The 21444-nt window shown below is 42.6% G+C and overlaps 1 protein-coding gene and 4 non-coding genes across 5 annotated transcripts in view; 1 reads left to right on the forward strand and 4 right to left on the reverse strand.

Annotated features, from left to right (window-relative positions):
* LOC141320452 (uncharacterized) overlaps positions 1-21444 on the forward strand; it is an 83777-nt gene that overhangs the window by 21706 nt on the left and 40627 nt on the right. Inside the window, exon 4 of the mRNA XM_073833306.1 lies at positions 2557-2566. Within this exon, the coding sequence (XP_073689407.1) occupies positions 2557-2566 (10 nt within the window). The remainder of the gene's footprint in view (positions 1-2556; positions 2567-21444) is intronic.
* trnaw-cca (transfer RNA tryptophan (anticodon CCA)) lies at positions 2985-3056 on the reverse strand. Its single transcript has one exon. It is a non-coding gene; the product is annotated as a tRNA-Trp (tRNA).
* trnar-ccu (transfer RNA arginine (anticodon CCU)) lies at positions 5730-5802 on the reverse strand. The gene has a single exon. It is a non-coding gene; the product is annotated as a tRNA-Arg (tRNA).
* Positions 8089-8161, reverse strand: trnar-ccu (transfer RNA arginine (anticodon CCU)). The gene has a single exon. It is a non-coding gene; the product is annotated as a tRNA-Arg (tRNA).
* Positions 9299-9371, reverse strand: trnar-ccu (transfer RNA arginine (anticodon CCU)). The gene has a single exon. It is a non-coding gene; the product is annotated as a tRNA-Arg (tRNA).

Genomic DNA, 21444 nt, shown 5'->3' on the forward strand with positions numbered 1-21444 from the left:
TACAGTCTGTAGCGACAACAGACCGCAAAAGATGATGGCCACGCGTGGGCTGATGGGAAATGTAGTTCCCGCTACCTACCGTTCGCTCCATTCGCCTGAGCAAACTTTTCTCAGAAGACCTATCGTTTTATCGAGTCATGCGACCACGGTAGTATCGAAAAAATGTGTTATTGCCGTATGACGGTATTTACAATACCGTTACATCCCTACCAGCAACCGTAACAGAAGACAGCACCAATAAAATTATGACAGAGGCTGAGGACAGGCTGTGGGGACTAATGGTGCATTCAGACTGCACACTTTGTCTGCGTCAGGCAACGCTCCCAACGCATCTAGTTTGACGCATGTACGTTGAAGCTGGCAACGCTTGCTTTTTGGTGCGTTCACACCGCACACGTCAGGCAACGCACCCAACGCATCTAGTTTTTTGCACACTTCCCCTAAATAAACCATAGCAAACTATTGGGACTGGACATTTTGGGATCCTCTGTTGACCATGTTTCCCTAGCTAACGAAATGGGAAATAATTACGTTGAGAAAAGATTTGATAACGCCGACATCCCCGATCTCTTCAGCGATCTTCATCCAAGCAAGTTCCTTTACATTCCTGTCTTTATACAACCACGAGGGCGGATCATACAATTACCTGCGATTGCAGACGGCTACAATGAGCACTATATATATGTAATATAATTAAATTGAAAATGATTTTTTTCTCCGCTCCCGCTTCATTCAAGATACCTGTGGTGACGTCGCTACAGTGCAACGCTCTGATTGTTTGACGCACTGCGTCAAGTGCGTCAAGTCCGTCAAAAGTTCAGCTAGCTGAACTTCTGCGTTGCTTGCGTTTGCTGCGTTGACGCTTGAAACGCAGGTAACGATTGAAAAGTTGATGGATCCAACGGACACAACGCAACGCAGAGCCTCTGACGAACTCAACCATTTACTTTACATGTAATCTTGCCTCAACTGACGCTTGACATTTGGGGCGGTGTGAACGCAGCATAAGGCAGAGGGGTGATGTTTTTTTTTTTGTTTTTTTTAGTGATCTGAAACCTGCTCAACAGATGAATCCTGCTGATGTTTACTTGAGTCTCTTCAAACTGTTTTCTCTGAGAGCGCTTTACCAACTTCAGATGTTCAACTACACTGGTATTCTAGTGTAAAAACAAGTGACTACTGATGAGTTTTTCAATCACTTAAATATCATTTATTTGTTTCATTTGTTGAACAGAACTCAGAAAAAGTTTTCAGAAGTTTTCCACATATCTGTGGTTAGATCAGGGTGCTCAATAATGTTTCTTTGACCTTCATTATGCATGTTTTGATTATACTTTGTTGTAAATAAATACAAATAATATAATACTCCATTCTTTGAATCTTCTCACATTGTTCCTTTCCTAATACTAACAGTAGTAATAATGGGCCATTAGGGCAGGGCTCTTTGTCTCTCAGGTGTGAATTGCTAAATATTCATGGCTCATTGCCATTCCTTCAAATATTCCCTTTCAAACACAAAACATGTTTTAGAAAATGTATATCAATATATAGTTTTCTATGAACGAGTGAACAAGATAATTTCACATCATTTGGTTGACAAAAATCTAGCCTACGACATCTAATTCTTAAAAGTAGTGTGAACAAATGTTCTGTATGTGTTTCATGGCCTTATTTCAGTGACTTCAAAACTTTAGTTTTTCACTTACCACGCATAAACGTTATTTTCTCAAAAACACAAATGTACATCTCATGTTGCTTAAATATTATTGTAGCCCAATTTGTGCTAATTGCAATGTAATCGAATTTTAGCAATTAATATGTTTTTAAGATGAAGGAGTGGACTTCTGAATCGAGCTTGAACTCCATAATAATAATTATTATTATTAGAATTAACAGGTAAAACATATATATTAGTAGTTACAGACTATGGTAAGAATCGTCTGACCTCAAGGTGATTTGGAGCCAGACACTCTATCGTTGCACTACAAGATAGCGTAAAAATTATTTAGTGTTTCATGCTTAAGCACTTTGATAAACTATGCAAATCAGCTAGTCTTTACACTCACAAAGTCAAGAACAGATCGCTTGACCTCAACATATTTGGAACACGCAACCCCCCGATGCGGGGTCAGGTGCACTACCATCGCGGCCATGAGGTCGAGAGAACAAGTCGGCGTTCCTTGCTTAATTGCTTTGATTCAATTTGCAAATCAGTCACGGTAAAGGGCTGTAGACTTTATACTATGGATGTCAAGAAGAGATCAACTGATGTGATTGGAACATGCAACCGCCTGATCTGGATTCAGCCATGCTACCGTTGTACCCCAAGACACCACAAACCTATCTGGTGTTTCCTGCTTAAGCCACCTTTTGTCACCCTGCCTTCGATAGCTCAGCTGGTAGAGTGGAGGACTATATATGATAAATTGGCTATCCTTAGGTCGCTGGTTCGATTGGCTCGAAGGAGCTGGCTTTTAAATTCGGCACGTAGATGTTTCCACGATTTCTTCAGAGATTGCAGGGCAAGATATGAAAAAGTAACACATCAAGAGGCAGATCTGTCACAGTACACAATGACAGGAATGCTTATTACATGAGATCTCAGGCTTAATAAAAATAACAGGTCAAGATACAAATCTATCACAGTACACCGGTGGTTTTCAATCCTGATCCTGGTGACCCCCTGCTCTGGGCTGTGTTTCCCAAAAGCATTGCAATCCTTAATACAACGTAGACGATTGAAACCATTAGAGTTACAATCAACTTAGGGTTACGATGACTCTGGAAAACACGGCCCTGCATATTTTGTCTGTCTCCTTTTTCTGACACAACCGGATGAGTTCATGGAGCACTTCTCCTAACGAGCTAATGATCTGAATCAGGTGTGTTTAATAAGGGAGACATACAGAACGGTGGGATTGGAAACCACTGCAGCACACAATGACAGGACCTCTTTTCACATTAGAAGTCAACAAGAAATCACATGACCCCGACGTGATTTGAACACGCAACCTTCTGATCTGGAGTCAGACGCACTACCGTTGCGCCACGAGGTCCTGAACCCTGAGGTGATGTATTTTGCTTAACCGCATTGACACAGAATGCAAATCAGTAAATATACGGTGCTCAAGGAACATTCTTGATGTTGGACTTCATACTCAGGAGATAAAAACAGATCGTCTGACCTCAAGGTGATTTGGGGCCAGACGCGCTACCGTTGCGCCACGAGGTCCTGAACCCAGAGATGATGTATTTTGCTTAACCTCCTTGACACAGAATGCAAATCAGTAAATATACATTGCTCAAGGAACAATCTTGATGTTGGACTTTATACTCAGGAGATCAAAAACAGATCGTCTGACCTCAAGGTGATTTGGAGCCAAGCACTCTACCGTTGCACTACAAGATAGCGGAAAAATTATTTAGTGTTTCATGCTTAAGCACTTTGATAAACTATGCAAATCAGCTAGTCTTTACACTCACAAAGTCAAGAACAGATCGCTTGACCTGAACATAATTGGAACACGCAACCTTCCGATCAGGGGTCAGAGGCACTCTGTTTTCTCGAAAGAAAACAAGAAAACAAGTCGGCGTTCCTTGCTTAATTGCTTTGATTCAATTTGCAAATCAGTCACGGTAAAGGGCTGTAGACGTTATACTATGGATGTCAAGAAGAGATCAACTGATGTGATTGGAACATGCAACCGTCTGATCTGCATTCAGCCATGCTTCCGTTATACCCCAAGACATCACAAACCTATTCGGTGTTTCCTGCTTAAGCCACCTTTTGTGTCACCCTGCCTTCGATAGCTCCCAGCAAGCTTCCGCTGCGCCACTCTGCTTTCCTTGACGAGAGTACCATACGCCGGTCTTTTCAAAACCACTTGAGCCTGCCACACATTTCTAACTAGTCTATTATGTATGAATTTTTTTGCAAATTACAACAAGTTTACCAGTTGCATTGTTGTTTCTTTAAGCAGCACCTGGGCACATATAAAAGCGAAAAAAGCTTAGCAGAGGATGGTTTCAATCCATCGACCTCTGGGTTATGGGCCCAGCACGCTTCCACTGCGCCACTCTGCTTGCCTTGATGTAGAGCCCGTGCACTGGTCTTTTCAACATAACTTGATTCTTGCACACATTTCTTTTTTTTTCTTTTCTTTTTTTTATTGGACAAATATCAGTAATACACAATTGTTAAAGATCAAAAGGTCCTCCATATTTTTTACATACAAGGTTAAACAAAAATTATCTACATCTGCAAATATTAAGTATACACAGGTATATATTATCATGCAATACAGTGTTCTTGGTCTTACTATACAAGCATATACAACCTGAATATACATATAAAAGTGTCTATTTCAACATACAGAAAAGAAAAGAAAACAACACTAACACCCCACCCACCCCTTCCGTCTGCTATATAAGCGATTCTTGCACACATTTCTAACTTGTCTTGCAGCACCAGGGGTCCGTTCTTCGTACCTCGCTAACTAAGTTAGCTGGATTTGATTGTTGACGATTTTGCGTGATCTTGGATCGTTCGGTTCTTCAAAGCTCATCCGGGACTTGCTGTCATAGTAACAGGTTCCTAAGCTTAAATATATATATACATATATATACTACCGTTCAAAAGTTTGGGGTCAGTACTTTTTTTTTTAAGAAATTAATACTTTTATTAACCAAGGATGTATTAAGTTAATAATAAAAAAATATTGAAAGTTAATAATAAATAATTTACATTGTTATAAAAATATATATTTTGAATAAACAGAGTACTTTTTAAACTTGTTATTCATGAAAGAATCCTGAAAAAAAAATAATCATAGGTTCCAAAAATATTTGCAGCACAACTGTTGAGATTATCCAACATTGATCATTCTAATAATAAATCAGTATATTAGAATGATTTCTGAAGGATCATGTGACAATGAAGACTGGAGTAACAGCTGATAAAAATTCAACTTTTCATCACAGGAATACATTCTATTTTAAAGTATGTAAAAAAAAAAAAAAAAAAACATTATTTTATATTGTAAAAACAATTCGCAATATTACTGTTTTTTCTGTATTTTTAATCAAATAAATGCAGTCTTGATGAGTCGAAGAGACTTCTTTAAAGACTATTACAAGTCTTTCTGACCCCAAACATTTAAACGGTAGTGTATAAAAAAATAAAAATATAAATAAAATAACATATCAAGGAAATAACATGTAACATGGGCAGCATTAACGCATTTAATTTGTTCACTACTTTTTGCCAGCCCTCTCTCCTTGCTTTTCCAGCCTTTGCAGTTTTCCCTTGCGTTTTAATTAAACTCTGAAACTCCTGAAAACCCTCAATCAAGAGTTCTTGCTCTGCTGCAGAAAAATACTGAGCTCGCTCCTTCATCATGTTCGCCGACCAATCAAAGAGTTGCTGATCAATGTTTCTACTATCGATACGTAGCCCCTTTTAAGCCACCCAGTGATTTCAAATAACTTCATCCAGCTATACTAATCATCAACAACAGGTGCGTTCGGAGAACCGGAATAGCGAGCTCATAGTTAGCGCGATGATTTGATCTTGGATGTGTCATTTGATCTTGGATGTAGTAAGCGAGGTACGAAGAACGGACCCCTGGGCACATATAAAAGTGAAACAAGCTTAGCAGAGGATGGTTTCAATCCATCGACTTCTGGCTTATGGGCCCAGCACGCCTTCGCTGCGCCACTCTGCTGAAAGTTACCCCAGATGGGACTCGAACCCACAATCCCTGGCTTAGGAGGCCAGTGCCTTATCCATTAGGCCACTGTGGCTGACATGTAGTTACTTACTATTTCTTTTAGTTCTCCATCTCATTCAGCTTCTGGATGAACAACTACTGTGAGAGGACCAAGTGACTTTAGGTTTTCACGAACAGGGTCTGAACATTTCTCTTTTTTCGGGGCTCTGTCATATATACAAACTCAGAAGCCTCAGCAGAGGATGGTTTCGATCCATCGACCTCTGGGTTATGGGCCCAGCACGCTTCCGCTGCGCCACGCTGCTTAACTTGATGTGGAGCTTGTGCACTGGTCTTTTCAACATAACATGAATCTTGCACACATTTATAACTTGTCTTGAAGCACTTGGGCACAAATAAAAGTGAAACAAGCTTAGCAGGGGATGGTTTCAATCCATCAACCTCTGGGTTATGGGCCCAGCACGCTTCCGCTGCGCCACTCTGCTTGTCTTGATGCAAAGTCTGTGCACTGGTCTTTTCAACATAACGAATCTTGCACACATTTCTAACTTGTCTTGCAGCACCTGGGCACATATAAAAGTGACACAAGCTTAGCAGAGGAAGGTTTCGATCCATCGACCTCTGGGTTATGGGCCCAGCACGCTTCCGCTGCGTCACTCTGCTTGACATGATGTAGAGCTCGTGCACTGGTCTTTCAACATAACATGATTGTTGCACAAATTTCTAACTTGTCTTGAAGCACTTGGGCACGAATAAAAGTGAAACAAGCTTAGCAGAGGATGGTTTCGATCCATCGACCTCTGGGTTATGGGCCCAGCACGCTTTCGCTGCGCCACTCTGCTTGACTCTGCTTGACTTGTTGTAGAGCTCGTGCACTGGTCTTTTCAACATAACATGAATCTTGCACACATTTCTAACTTGTCTTGAAGCACTTGGGCACAAATAAAAGTGAAACAAGCTTAGCAGAGGATGGTTTCAATCCATCGACCTCTGGGTTATGGGCCCAGCACGCTTCCGCTGTGCCGCTCTGCTCGCCTTGATGAAGAGCCCATGCACTGGTCTTTTCAACATAACTTGATTCTTGCACACATTTCTAACTTGTCTTGCAGCACCTGGGCACATATAAAAGTGACACAAGCTTAGCAGAGGAAGGTTTTGATCCATCGACCTCTGGGTTATGGGCCCAGCACGCTTCCGCTGCGCCACTCTGCTTGACTTGATGTAGAGCTCGTGCACTGGTCTTTTCAACATAACATGATTCTTGCACAAATTTCCAACTTCTCTTGAAGCACTTGGGCATGAATAAAAGTGAAACAAGCTTAGCAGAGGATGGTTTTGATCCATCGACCTCTGGGTTATGGGCCCAGCACGCTTCCGCTGCGCCACTCTGCTTGACTTGATGTAGAGCTCGTGCACTGGTCTTTTCAACATAGCATGATTCTTGCAGAAATTTCTAACTTGTCTTGAAGCACTTGGGCACATATAAAAGTGACACAAGCTTAGCAGAGGATGGTTTTGATCCATCGACCTCTGGGTTATGGGACTAGCACGCTTCCGCTGTGCCACTCTGCTAGACTTGATGTAGAGCTTGTGCACTGGTCTTTTCAACATAACATGATTCTTGCACAAATTTCTAACTTGTCTTGAAGCACCTGGGCACAAATAAAAGTGAAACAAGCTTAGCAGAGGATGGTTTCGATCCATCGACCTCTGTGTTATGGGCCCAGCACGCTTCCGCTGCGCCACTCTGCTTGTCTCGATGTAAAGCCTTTGCACTGGTCTTTTCAACATAACTTGAATCTTGCACACATTTCCAACTTTTCTTGCAGCACCTGGGCACATATAAAAGTGACACAAGTTTAGCAGAGGATGGTTTCGATCCATCGACCTCTGGGTTATGGGCCCAGCAAGCTTCCGCTGGGCCACTCTGCTTTCCTTGAAGAGAGAACCACACGCCGGTCTTTTCAAAACCACTTGAGCCTGGCACACATTTCTAACTAGTCTATTATGAATGAATATTTTTGCAAATTACAACAAGTTTACCAGTTGCATCGTCGTTTCTTTGAGCAGCACCTGAGCACATATGAAAGCGAAAAAAGCTTAGCAGAGTATGGTTTTGATCCTTCGACCTCTGGGTTATTGGCCCAGCACGCTTCCGCTGCGCCACTCTGCTTGTCTTGATATAGAGCCTGTGCGCTGGTCTTTTCAACATAACATGATTCTTGCACATATTTCTAACTTGTCTTGCAGCACTTGGGCACATATAAAAGTGAAACAAGATTAGCAGAGGATGGTTTCGATCCATCGACCTCTGGGTTATGGGCCCAGCACGCCTTCGTTGCACCACTATGCTGAAAGTCACCCCAGATGGGACTCGAACCCACAATCCCTGGCTTAGGAGGCCAGTGCCTTATCCATTAGGCCACTGGGGCTGTCACCCAGCTGTTTACTTTTTCTTTTAGTTCTTCATCTCATTCAGCTTCTGGATGAACAACTTTTGTGAGAGGACCAAGTGACTTTAGGTTATCACGAACAGGCTCTGCACATTTCGCTTTTTTGGGGGCTCTGTCATATATACAAGGGCAGAAGTCTTAGCAGAGGATGGTTTCAATCCATCGACCTCTGGGTAATGGGTCCAGCACGCTTCCGCTGCGCCACTCTGCTTGACTTGAAGTGGAGCTCGTGCACTGGTCTTTTCAACATAACATGATTCTTGCACAAATTTCTAACTTGTCTTGAAGCACTTGGGCACAAATCAAAGTGAAACAAGCTTAGCAGAGGATGGTTTGGATCCATCGACCTCTGGGTTATGGGAACAGCACGCTTCCGCAGCGCCACTGTGCTTGTCTTGATATAGAGCCTGTGCACTGGTCTTTTCAACATAACATGATTCTTGTACATATTTCTAACTTTTCTTGCAGCACTTCGGCACGTACAAAAGTGAAACAAGCTTAGCAGAGGATGGTTTCGATCCATCGACCTCTGGGTTATGGGCCCAGCACGCTTCTGCTGCGCCACTCTGCTTGACTTGATGTAGAGCTTGTGCACTGGTATTTTCAACATAACATGATTCTTGCACAAATTTCTAACTTGTCTTGAAGCACCTGGGCACATATGAAAGCGAAAAAAGCTCAGCAGAGTATGGTTTCGATCCTTCGACCTCTGGGTTATTGGCCAGCACGCTTCCGCTGCGCCACTCTGCTTGTCTTGTTATAGAGCCTGTGCGCTGGTCTTTTCAACATAACATGATTCTTGCACATATTTCTAACTTGTCTTGCAGCACTTGGGCACACAAAAAAGTGAAACAAGATTAGCAGAGGATGGTTTCAATCCATCGACCTCTGGGTTATGGGCCCAGCACGCTTCCGCTGCGCCACTCTGCTCACCTTGATGTAGAGCCCGTACACTGGTCTTTCCAACATCACTTGATTCTGGCACACGTTTCTAACTTGTCTTGCAGCACCTGAGCACATATAAAAGTGAAACAAGATTAGCAGAGGATGGTTTCGATCCATCGACTTCTGGGCTATGGGCCCAGCACACCTTTGTTGCGCCACTCTGCTGAAAGTCACCCCAGATGGGACTCGAACCCACAATCCCTGGCTTAGGAGGCCAGTGCCTTATCCATTAGGCCACTGGGGCTGTCACACGGCTGTTTACTTTTTCTTTTAGTTCTTCATCTCATTCAGCTTCTGGATGAACAACTTTTGTGAGAGGAGCAAGTGACTTTAGGTTATCACAAACAGGCTCTGAACATTTCTCTTTTTTGGGGGCTCTGTCATATATACAAGCTCAGAAGTCTTAGCAGAGGAAGGTTTCAATCCTTTGACCTCTGGGTTATGGGCCCAGCACGCTTCCGCTGCGCCACTCTGCTTGACTTGATGTAGAGCTCGTGCACTGGTCTTTTCAACATAATATGATTCTTGCACAAATTTCTAACTTGTCTTGAAGCACTTGGGCACAAATCAAAGTGAAACAAGCTTAGCAGAGGATGGTTTCGATCCATCGACCTGTGGGTTATGGGAACAGCACGCTTCCGCGGCGCCACTGTGCTTGTCTTGATATAGAGCCTGTGCACTGGTCTTTTCAACATAACATGATTCTTGTACATATTTCTAACTTTTCTTGCAGCACTTGGGCACATATAAAAGTGAAACAAGCTTAGCAGAGGATGGTTTCGATCCATCGACCTCTGGGTTACGGGACCAGCACGCTTCCGCTGCGCCACTCTGCTCACCTTGATGTAGAGCCTGTACACTGGTCTTTTCAACATCACTTGATTCTGGCACACATTTGTAACTTGTCTTGCAGCACCTGAGCACATATACAAGTGAAACAATCTTAGCAGAGGATGGTTTCCATCCAATCGACTTCTGGGCCCAGCACGCTTTCGCTGCGCCACTCTGCTGAAAGTCACCCCAGATGGGACTCTGTTTTGCTTGTTCATTCTCGTGAGTGTGTACATTCCACCGCAAGCGCACGTGAGCCTGGCGTTACAGAAACTTGCTGATCACATCACAGAGACAGAACAACAACACCCGGACTCTGTTTTAATCATTCTTGGGGATTTTAATAGAGCAAATCTCTCCTGTGAACTTCCAAAATACAGACAGCACATCACATGTCCGACCAGAGATAGAAATATATTGGACCACTGTTACACCAAATAAGGAATGCATATCACTCTGTCTCACGGGCAGCTTTGGGACTTTCTGATCACTGCCTGGTTCATCTTATACCAACCTACAGGCAACAACTTAAATCTGCTAAACCTGTAGCAAAGTCTGTAAAGAGATGGACCAACGAAACAGAGCGGGCTTTACAAGCCTGTTTCAAATGTACTGATTGGAGTGTTTTTGAAGCTGCTGCTACTGATCTGGACGAGCTTACAGAGACTGTTACTTCACATATCAGTTTCTGTGAGGATTTATGCATTCCTACCAGGACTCGCTTAACCTACAACAACGACAAACCATGGTTCACTGCAAAACTCAGACAGCTTCGTCATGTCAAAGATGATGCTTACAGGAAAGGGGACAATGTCTTGTATAAAGAGGCCAAATACACACTGGAAAAGGAGATCAAAGGGGCAAAGAGAAATTATTCCGAAAAGATAAGGAACCAATTTCATTCCAGTGACTCTTCATCAGTGTGGAAAGGTCTAAAACACATCACCAATTACAAGACATCATCCCCCAGCACTTTGCAGAATCAGCAACTGGCAGACGATCTGAACGAGTTCTATTGTCGGTTTGAAAAGACACCATTTACACCTCCAACATCACCCCTCTCCCCCACTCCTGCAACTCCCATTCAAATCAGTGAAGATGAGGTACGCAAGGTCTTCAAAACGAACAAAAGAAGAAAGGCACCAGGCCCTGACGGTGTCACACCAGCCTGTCTGAAAACCTGTGCAGATCAGCTGGCACCCATTTTCTCACAGATCTTCAATAGGTCTTTGGAGTTGTGTGAAGTCCCCGCTTCTCTGAAACGCTCGGAAATCATCCCCATTCCAAAGAAACCCAAAATAACAGGACTTAACTACTACAGACCTGTGGCGCTAACATCTGTCGTCATGAAGTCATTTGAGAAACTGGTTCTGGCTTATCTGAAGGACATCACCAGACCCTCACTGGACCCCCTGCAGTTTGCTTATCGTGCAAACAGGTCTGTAGATGATGCAGTGAACATGAGTCTACATTTCATACTGCAGCATCTGGACAAATCAGGGACTTACGCGAGGATCCTGTTTGTGGACAGTTCAGCCTTCAACACTATCATCCCAAACCTCCTCCTGCCCAAACTAACTCAGCTCTCTGTGCCCACATCAGTCTGTCAGTGGATCAACAGCTTCCTGACAGACAGGCAGCAGCTAGTGAGGCTGGGAAAATTCTCATCCAGCACCCGTACTATCAGCACTGGCGCCCCTCAGGGTTGTGTCCTCTCCCCACTGCTCTTCTCCCTGTATACAAATGACTGTACCTCCAAAGACCCCTCTGTCAAGCTCCTGAAGTTTGCAGACGACACCACACTTATCGGCCTCATTCAGGACGGTGACGAGTCTGCTTACAGACAGGAGGTAAAAGAGCTGGCTGTCTGGTGCAGTCATAACAACCTGGAGCTCAACACGCTCAAAACTGTGGAGTTGATCATAGACTTCAGGAAAAACCCCCCTGCTCTCCCCCCACTCACCATCATGAACAGCACCGTAAACACAGTGAAGTCATTCAGGTTCCTTGGAAATACCATCTCTCAGGACCTGAAGTGGGACATTCACATAGACTCCATTGTGAAAAAGGCCCAGCAGAGGCTGTACTTCCTCCGCCAGCTGAGGAAACTCAACCTGCCACAGGAACTGCTGAAACAGTTTTACTCTGCCATCATTGAATCCGTCCTCTGCACTTCAATTACCATCTGGTTCAGCTCAGCTACAAATTCTGATCTCAGGAGACTACGTCGGATAGTCGGGACTGCTGAGCGAATCATTGGTACAACCCTCCCTACCCTTCAAGATCTATACTTATCCAGAGTACGAAAAAGGGCTGCCAAAATTACTCTGGACCCCTCACATCCAGCACACTCACTTTTTGAACTGTTACCATCCGGTCGGCACTACAGAGCACTGAGCACTAGAACGACCAGACACCGAAACAGTTTCTTTCCTCAGGCAATCCATCTCATGAACACTTGATCGTGGAACATACAACACTATACATTCTTTATTCATTTTTCCGTTGTTTATTTAAAGCACATACTTACTTCCATTCAAATGTCTTTGCTATTTTTGCAGATTGTCTGTCTTGTATACCTCTATATTGTTCTTTTTATAATATATATCGTCTTGTCACTGTCATTCTGTAGCACTGTGGAGCTCTGTCACAAAAACAAATTCCTAGTATGTGCAAACATACCTGGCAATAAAGCTCATTCTGATTCTGATTCTGACTCGAACCCACAATCCCTGGCTTAGGAGGCCAGTGCCTTATCCATTAGGCTACCTGGACCAGGATCATCTTTTTCCACGGCCGTCTCCTCGTCCAATCGCCGATCTCGACGTCCATTGTGAGAATGGACGAGAGCCAGTCGCGTTGCTCGCCATCCATTGTGAGAATGGACGAGAGCCAATCGCGTCGCTCGCGGTCCATTGTGAGAATGTACGAGAGCCAATCGCACCGCTCGAGCTCCATTGTTGAGAGCCACTCACCGCGCTTAGTTTCATTCTAAGTCAGGTTCAAAAATCAGACGAACGGAATATAGGATAACTTTTCAAAGTAAATAATACATGTTTTCTACTTTCTTCCTCTCTGTTTACAATGTTCTTAATTGGTAACTCGTTACGTTTCCGTCCGTCGTTCATCCGTGTTTGGTGTTCACAAACTTTTGAGTCACGAATTGCCCATAATGAAACACTGTTTAAATGTAATCTAACTTTCTAAAGTCCATTTACTCGTTCTTAAGTTCGATTTAAATGGGGGAAAAACGCGTTTCAGCTGTAAATGCAGTCATCCCTTATGACAATTTACCTTGTTTTTACTATAGTAAAAGCGTAGTAACCATGTTGTGTTTTTGGCTGATCGATTACAACTGTATGAACACAGTCTTACTATAAATGAAAATCTGAATGAACAGCAACAACAAAAAACGTGCTTGTGTTTGTCGTCATTTACCATGGCTTTACTATAGTGAAAGTGTAGTAATCATGTTTTCTTTTCATTACTTGCCTATAATCTCACATATTAAACACAATTGTGCCTGTAATCCTACTTATTAAACTCAGTTTACTTGTTCTTTAAGTGTAAACAGTCTTACCATAAATAAAAATATGAATGAAAAAAAAAACAAGTCATTTACCATGCTTTTACTATAGTTAAAGTGTAGTAATCATGTTTTGTTTCCATGATTTGTCTATAATCTCACATATAAAACACAATTTGCCTGTAATTTTGCATAGTAAACACATCTATTCTATTTAAAGTTTGATTTGGATTTAAAAAATATGTTTAGTTGTAGACATTGTCATTTCTAATTAACATTTAATGTGATTTTGCTGTGTGAATGTAGTAATCAAGTTTTGTGTTTGCAGATGGATTACTATTTATATAAACAGATGCAAGTGCTACAAATAATAATTTAAATGAAAATGCAATGTTATATAGATATCCCTTACAAAAATTAATGAATAAAAATAAATGTTCTTTGTTCTTTTTTTTTTCTCAGATTGATTATCATATGTATAACCACAGCTTTTAACTAACAATGTACTTTATTTTACATTGCCATTAATACATGCTATATGTAGTTACTATAGTAATAATAATTGGATGCAACTAACTGTAAACCAAACAAAACAATAATCTTATCCCTATCGTAACTGCATGTAGTAATTTCATATTCAAATACTTATATGTATAATTGTAGTGTAACATCTTTAATTAAATGTGTAACCTTGTTTTGCTTTATTAGCAATAAAATAATGTTTAATTGTTGTAATGGGTGCCATTATTTAGTCAGCTTGAATATATATTGTTGTATCATTATAAAAAAATTAAAAACATTTGTGTAGTTGTCCAATACCTGCAAAATGCACATTACTAACTATTTTTTCCCTATTATATTTAGATGAGCATTAAGCCAAAGAGCCACAAGATTCATTCAGTATTAAAGATATAATAAGTTACATACAAGAGAAAAATATGAAAGGGTATGTGATAAGTCTTGATTTTGAAAAAGCTTTCGACAGGGTGGAGCATCAGTTTTTATTTGAGATTTTAAAGATATTTGGTTTTGGAGAGAATTTTATACAGTGGATAAGAATTTTATATAAAGGTGTGGTGACTAGAATCAAGTGTAACGGCTTTTTAACTCAGAGTTTTAAACTTACAAGGTCTGTCAGACAAGGGTGCCCCCTTTCAGCCCTATTATACTCTCTGGTGGCAGAGCCCTTGGGTCTTGCTATAATGAAAAATAAGGATGTAAGAGGAATAGAAATTGATGGCAGAGGGCAGGAGAATAGTATTTTTCAGTATGCAGATGACACAACTTTAATAATAAGAGATCTAAAGAGCGTCAAAGTGGCAATGGAAGTGGTTCAGGAATACTGCAGTAGATCAGGAGGGAAAGTGAATCAGGATAAAACTGTGTACATGAGATTTGGTGAAGCTACTATTTTAAAAGATGTTTTTACTTTTCAAGAAGTTAGAGAAGTGAACATTTTAGGAGTTTTAATGGGGCACGATGACAGGGAAACAAATGACATTATGTGGGAAGAGTTTTTAGGAGCCAATGAAAGAAGGTTGAATTTTTTATGGGAAAAGAAGCCACCGAGAATATCATATGATACCCTTATAGGGGTGGCTGAGAAGGGAGGTTTGGGGCTTTTAGACGTAGCACTGAGGAAGAAAAGTTTATGTCACGTGTGTAGAAGGAGATCTGGGTCCAGATGCAGGGAAGAGTGAATTTATTATAAATAATAATAAAACAAACAAAACCAAAGGGCCAACACGGCACAACACTACTGGAACTTAAGACAAAAGCAAGACAGATTCAAACACAGACCGAACTCAAAACAATCCAAACAATGCAAACTCAACGAGTGGTGGGTGAGTGAAGACTAATATAGTCTGTGTGTGATGGGGAACAGCTGTGTAATCAGAGTGACAGGTGTGTGAGATGAGGCATGGAGTATGGAGGGAATAGAACAGCGACCTCCGGTGGAGGAGGAAAAACCCACAGCCCAGAGTCATGACAGTACCCCCTCCCCACGGAACGGCTCCCAGACGTTCCACGAGTCTGGAGGGTGGAGGAAAGGGGGAAGGCAAACCAGGGGGAGGGACGGCGGGCCAGGCCCGTGCAGCGGAGTCACGCGAGCAGGCCTTGTTGCCAGCGGAGCCTCAGGGGAGGTCGCCGCGTCAGGCACGGAGATAACGGACGTCGCCGCGTCAGGCACGGAGATAGCGGACGTCGCAGCACCAGGCACAGAGACAGCGTACACCGCCACGTCAGGAACGGAGACAGCGGTCACCGCCGCGTCCGGAACAGAGAGCACGGTCACAGCCGCGTCCGGAACAGAGAGAGCGGTCACCGCCGCGTCCGGAACAGAGAGCGCGGTCACCGCCGCGTCCGGAACAGAGAGAGCGGTCTCCGCCGCGTCCGGAACAGCGAGCGCGGCCAGCGGGTCCGGAACAGAGAGCGCGGTCATCGTCGCGTCCGGAACAGCGAGCGCGGCCACCGCCGCGTCCGGAACAGAGAAAGCGGCCACCGCCGCGTCCAGAACAGAGAGAGCGGTCACCGCCGCGTCCGGAACAGAGAGAGCGGTCACCGCCGCGTCCGGAACAGAGAGAGCGGTCACCGCCGCGTCCAGAACAGAGAGAGCGGTCACCGCCGCGTCCGGAACAGAGAGAGCGGTCACCGCCGCGTCCGGAACAGCGAGCGCGGCAACCGCCGCATCCCGAACAGAGAGAGCGGTCACCGCCACGTCCGGAACAGATAGCGCGGTCACCGCCGCGTCCGGAACAGAGAGAGCGGTCGCCCTCTCTTGAAAAAACGCCTCTGCCCTCACCATAAAGTAGGGGCGTATCCGCGCCGCCTCAGCGCTAATGGCGTCCATCGCCGCCAAACAGGCGTAGATGGTGTTGAAGCGAGCGACCGATGCTGCCTCGAAAGAAATCTCCCCCGCTGGACCCACTGTAGGAGTTTGCATTCTGTCACGTGTGTAGAAGGAGATGTGGGTCCAGATGCAGGGAAGGGTGAATTTATTATAAATAATAATAAAACAAACAAAACCAAAGGGCCAACACGGCACAACACTACTGGAACTTAAGACAAAAGCAAGACAGATTCAAACACAGACCGAACTCAAAACAATCCAAACAATGCAAACTCAACGAGTGGTGGGTGAGTGAAGACTAATATAGTCTGTGTGTGATGGGGAACAGCTGTGTAATCAGAGTGACAGGTGTGTGAGATGAGGCATGGAGTGTGGAGGGGAATAGAACAGCGACCTCCGGTGGAGGAGGAAAAACCCACAGCCCAGAGTCATGACAGTTTAAGAGTCAAAATGGTGAAAATTTTTTTAAATGAAAATATTGACACGGTCTGGAAAAAAACTATGATGTACTTTTTAAGCAAATGTGGGAATTTTAATTTGGGAGAGAACATTTTATGGATGAAGACAAAAAATTGGATGTGCAAAGATCTGCCTAACTTTTACAAAGAACTCTTAAGTGCCTGGGGAGAGTTTTTGAAACATGTGCAGTATGTGCCTAAAGGAAGAGATGATATTTTAAATCAACCATTGTTTTTAAACAGGAGCATTGTCAATGAAGGAAAGGAATTGTTTTTTAAGATATGGTGTGATGTGGGGATTGTCAAAGTGAGAGATGTGTTTTACGAGTTTCAAAAAGGTTTTTTTACCAGTTCAGTTTGTCATTGATGCAATGGAGGATGAGAAGGAGGACTACATTAAGAAAGAGATTGCGAAACAGTATGGTATTATCAAAAGTGCAATACCAAAAAACTGGGTTAAGATAATAGAAAGTGGTGAACCTGGTATAAGAGAAAATGAGGTGTATGCAATGGTTGATGGAAAATTGTGTATTTTTAATGAATGTACTGTCAAAAGATTTGATGGTATTTTTAGAGATGCAGCTTTTAAGAAACCCAATGCTAATGACTACTGGCTACAGAAATACGAGGGCCTGAGAGAAGAGAACATATGGAGCAACATGAAAGGGAACTTTGTTGAGACGAAACTGGCAAACTCTGAATTTTTAATCAGACACAGGACTATCTTCACAGATGTTCTTCTGCACAAAATCGGAAGAGAGGAAAGCCCCACGTGGAAAGTCTGCAAATGCGAGGATGAAAGATTCTCTCACCTGTTTTCATATTGCAGAGAGCTGGACTCTTTTTACATGAGCTGCAAAGCATTACTTGAGAGACTTAAAGGAGGAAACTTTGAAAATGGAATGGAATGGGATAAAACAAGAATGTTAGGAGTACGCAATCACTGCAAAAATGGGAAAATAGTAAACTTGCTTGTCATGCTTATGAAGAGTGCGGTGTGGGAAAGGAGGATGATAGCGAAAAGGGAAAATACAGTCACAAATGTAGTAAACATTTTTAAATGTAAGGCAGAAAAATATTTTAAATGCTTGCACTGTTATTTTAAGAATATGGACAAGCTTGTTGATTTTTACAGTGTTTTTAATGATGATGTCTGTAAGGCCTTCCAAGATTTTAAGTGGCGAATGCCAGGGGATCAGGGTTGATTTTATGGGAGTTTAAAGAAGAATATGTGTGAGGTATGTTTTTTTGTTGTTGTTGGTGGTGTTTGTTGTTGTTGAGATTCTTTTACTTTTAGGTTTTTACAACATTGTTTATTAGTGGTAAAACATCTAAAGGTACTCTCCCCATGGCTTTTAATGTTAGTTTTTATTCTCTGTGAATGTAAATGATTTTTTCTATAATAAAGTAAAAAATAAAAAAAGCGCGTCTGACTCCAGATCAGAAGGTTGCGTGTTCAAATCACGTCTGGGTCACGTGATTTCTTGTTGACTTCTAATGTGAAAAGAAGTCCTGTCGTTGTGTGCTGCAGTGGTTTCCAATCCCACCGCTCTGTATGTCTCCCTTATTAAACACACCTGATTCAGATCATTAGCTCGTTAGGAGAGACCTCATCTGGGTGTGTCAGAAAAAGGAGACAGACAAAAATGCAGGGCCGCGTCTTCCAGAGTCATCGTAAGCCTAAGTTGATTGCAACTCTATTGGTTTCAATGCGTCTACGTTGTATGAAGGATTGCAACGCTTTTGGGAAACACAGCCCAGAGCAGGGGGTCCCCAGGATCAGGATTGAAAATCACCAGTGTACTGTGATAGATTTGTATCTTGACCTGTTATTTTTATTAAGCCTGAGATCTCATGTAATAACCATTGCTGTCATTGTGTACTGTGACAGATCTGCCTCTTGACGTGTTACTTTAGCATATCTTGCCCTGCAATCTCTGAAGAAATCTTGGAAACATTTCTTGCCGAATTCAAAAGTCAGCTCCTTCGAGCCGGAATCAAACCAGCGACCTAAGGATAGCCAATGTATCATCTACAGTCCTCCGCTCTACCAGCTGAGCTATTGAAGGCAGGATGACAAAAGGTGGCTTAAGCAGGAAACAGCAGATAGGTTTGTGGTGTCTTGGGGTACCAGGGTAGCTTGGCTGAATCCAGATCAGACGGTTGCATGTTCCAATCACATCAGTTGATCTCTTCTTGACATCCATAGTATAAAGTCTACAGCCCTTTACCGTGACTGATTTGCAAATTGAATCAAAGCAATTAAGCAAGGAACGCCGACTTGTTCTCTCGACCTCGTGGCCGCAACAGAGTGCACCTGACCCCGGATCGGGAGGTTGCGTGTTCCAATTATGTTGAGGTCAAGCGAACTGTTCTTGACTTTGTGAGTGTAAAGACTAGCTGATTTGCATAGTTTATCAAAGTGCTTTAGCATGAAACACTAAATAATTTTTCCGCTATCTTGTAGTGCAACGGTAGAGTGTCTGGCTCCAAATCACCTTGAGGTCAGACGATCTGTTTTTGATCTCCTGAGTATAAAGTCCAACATCAAGAGTGTTCCTTGAGCAATGTATATTTACTGATTTGCATTCTGTGTCAAGGAGGTTAAGCAAAATACATCACCTCTGGGTTCAGGACCTCATGGCGCAACGGTAGCGCGTCTGACTCCAGATCAGAAGGTTGGTGTTCATATCACGTCGGGGTCATGTGATTTCTTGTTGACTTCTAATGTGAAAAGAAGTCCTGTCGTTGTGTGCTGCAGTGGTTTCCAATCCCACCGCTCTGTATGGCTGCGTCCGAAATCTCCTACTTCTCTACTATATAGCAGGGGAAAGCAGTAGGCAAGCGAATAAGTATGTCCGAATCCTTAGTATTTATAAAAGAGTAGGCGAGAATTAGTAGGCGAATGCACTAATTCTCACGAGATTCGGGTGTACATCTACTTAAAGTGCGTCCGAATATGCCTACTTACTAGAGATGCGCGGATGGGCTCAATCGTCACCCGAATCCGCAGCTTCAAATAAATTATCCGCCCGCCACCCACCCGCACCTATATTTTTCTCTGATTTAGATAACCGCACCCGACCCGCACCCGATCGTCATATTACACTTATTGTAATTCTTAGTTTTGCATGATGATATGATAAATTGATGGTTCATGTTAACAGCAGATTGATTCAGCTGATCTGCAAATCGTTTCACACTTATACGTTTATCACTCATGATTTTAAGCCAAATCCATGCAGAAAAGAATAACGTTAACTGACATCTGGATGCGACTCTCCGCAATCTCTGACGAAATCGGTCGGGTTTTCTCTCTATTAGAGCCGGTCTGAACTTAGTATTTGAACGCATGCTTGGACTGAAGTTTACAGGGGTTCACCAGTTTAAGAAAGGTCTGAGCGTAAAAATCTGCTTCTTTTCATTTTTAAGGTATTGTTTTCATTATAATCTACTGATTCAAATAAGTAATCAATAATAATTATAGCCTACCACTGCGCGCCTAGCCTGACATGCTTTCGCGTAAGAATGAACAGGCAGCATGGACGCCTGGAATAAGGCAAAATCTTCAAATATATTTCAAAAGAAGACGGCGCCACGTTCCTGACCACATCACTGTCTTTAATGGGTGTTTTTAGGGAATATTTCAATTTATTAACATGCGACTGAATTAGCTATTCATGTGTTGGACTGTCATGATTTTGGCTAATGCAGGACACTTCTGAATGATGCGCATCAGAGACGTGGGTAAACGCGAAGCGACCAATGCACTACACCGCTGCATTACCGTGCTCAATAGCATTAGCACAGGCATAACTCCCTTCAAACTTTATATGGAATGTCAACGTTTCTGTCATCAAAAACTTAGAACAGGCAAACACACACACGCACACAAATGAAATCGTCTCTGCCTGATGAAAAACATATTTAAAACACGTTCAAGTTTTAGAAAATGTAGTTAATATTTGCATCATTATTGATTTATCTCATCCACCCGCGACCCACCCGCAAATAATCAGAATGCATTTTTTTATTACCCGACCCACCCGACCCGCGGATTATCCGCAGCGCCCGCGGATATAACCGCCATCCGCGCATCACTACTACTTACCTACTATATAGTAGGAAAAAAGACTATGTGAAGAAAGAAGTACGTTCGAAACCTCAGTATTCATAAAAGAGTAGGCGAGAAATCCCCGGATGTCCTACTGCTTCAGCTCAGATTCTGAAGTCTTTCATCGATGGATACTTTTCAATCCCAGGAGGCCAAAACGTCATCATCGAACGTGATTGAGAACCGCAATGAGGGTGTTTACAAATGTGAGTATTACAAACCAAAACACGGTTCCCTGTCTTAAAAATCATATTTGTTGAGCTACTTTATCGTAAACTGTTGATTTGCATAAGGTGCCAAGATGTTATACAGTAGCCTATGCTATAGTATATTTGTGATTTCACTGTTAAAACATGTTTTATGACTTATAGCGAACATTAAACTCCAGGTAATACACGTACGTCTTCAAAAGCAGATTTACATAAAACATACATTTTAAAGACATTAATGTCTACTTAACAAATGACAGGAAAATGTTCTAGAGCACATCACAACACGAAACTTCTGAGTAAGTGATGGACGCCATGTGAGAATTCA

Source organism: Garra rufa, chromosome 1, assembly GCF_049309525.1.
Source record: "Garra rufa chromosome 1, GarRuf1.0, whole genome shotgun sequence".
NCBI lineage: Eukaryota > Metazoa > Chordata > Actinopteri > Cypriniformes > Cyprinidae > Garra > Garra rufa.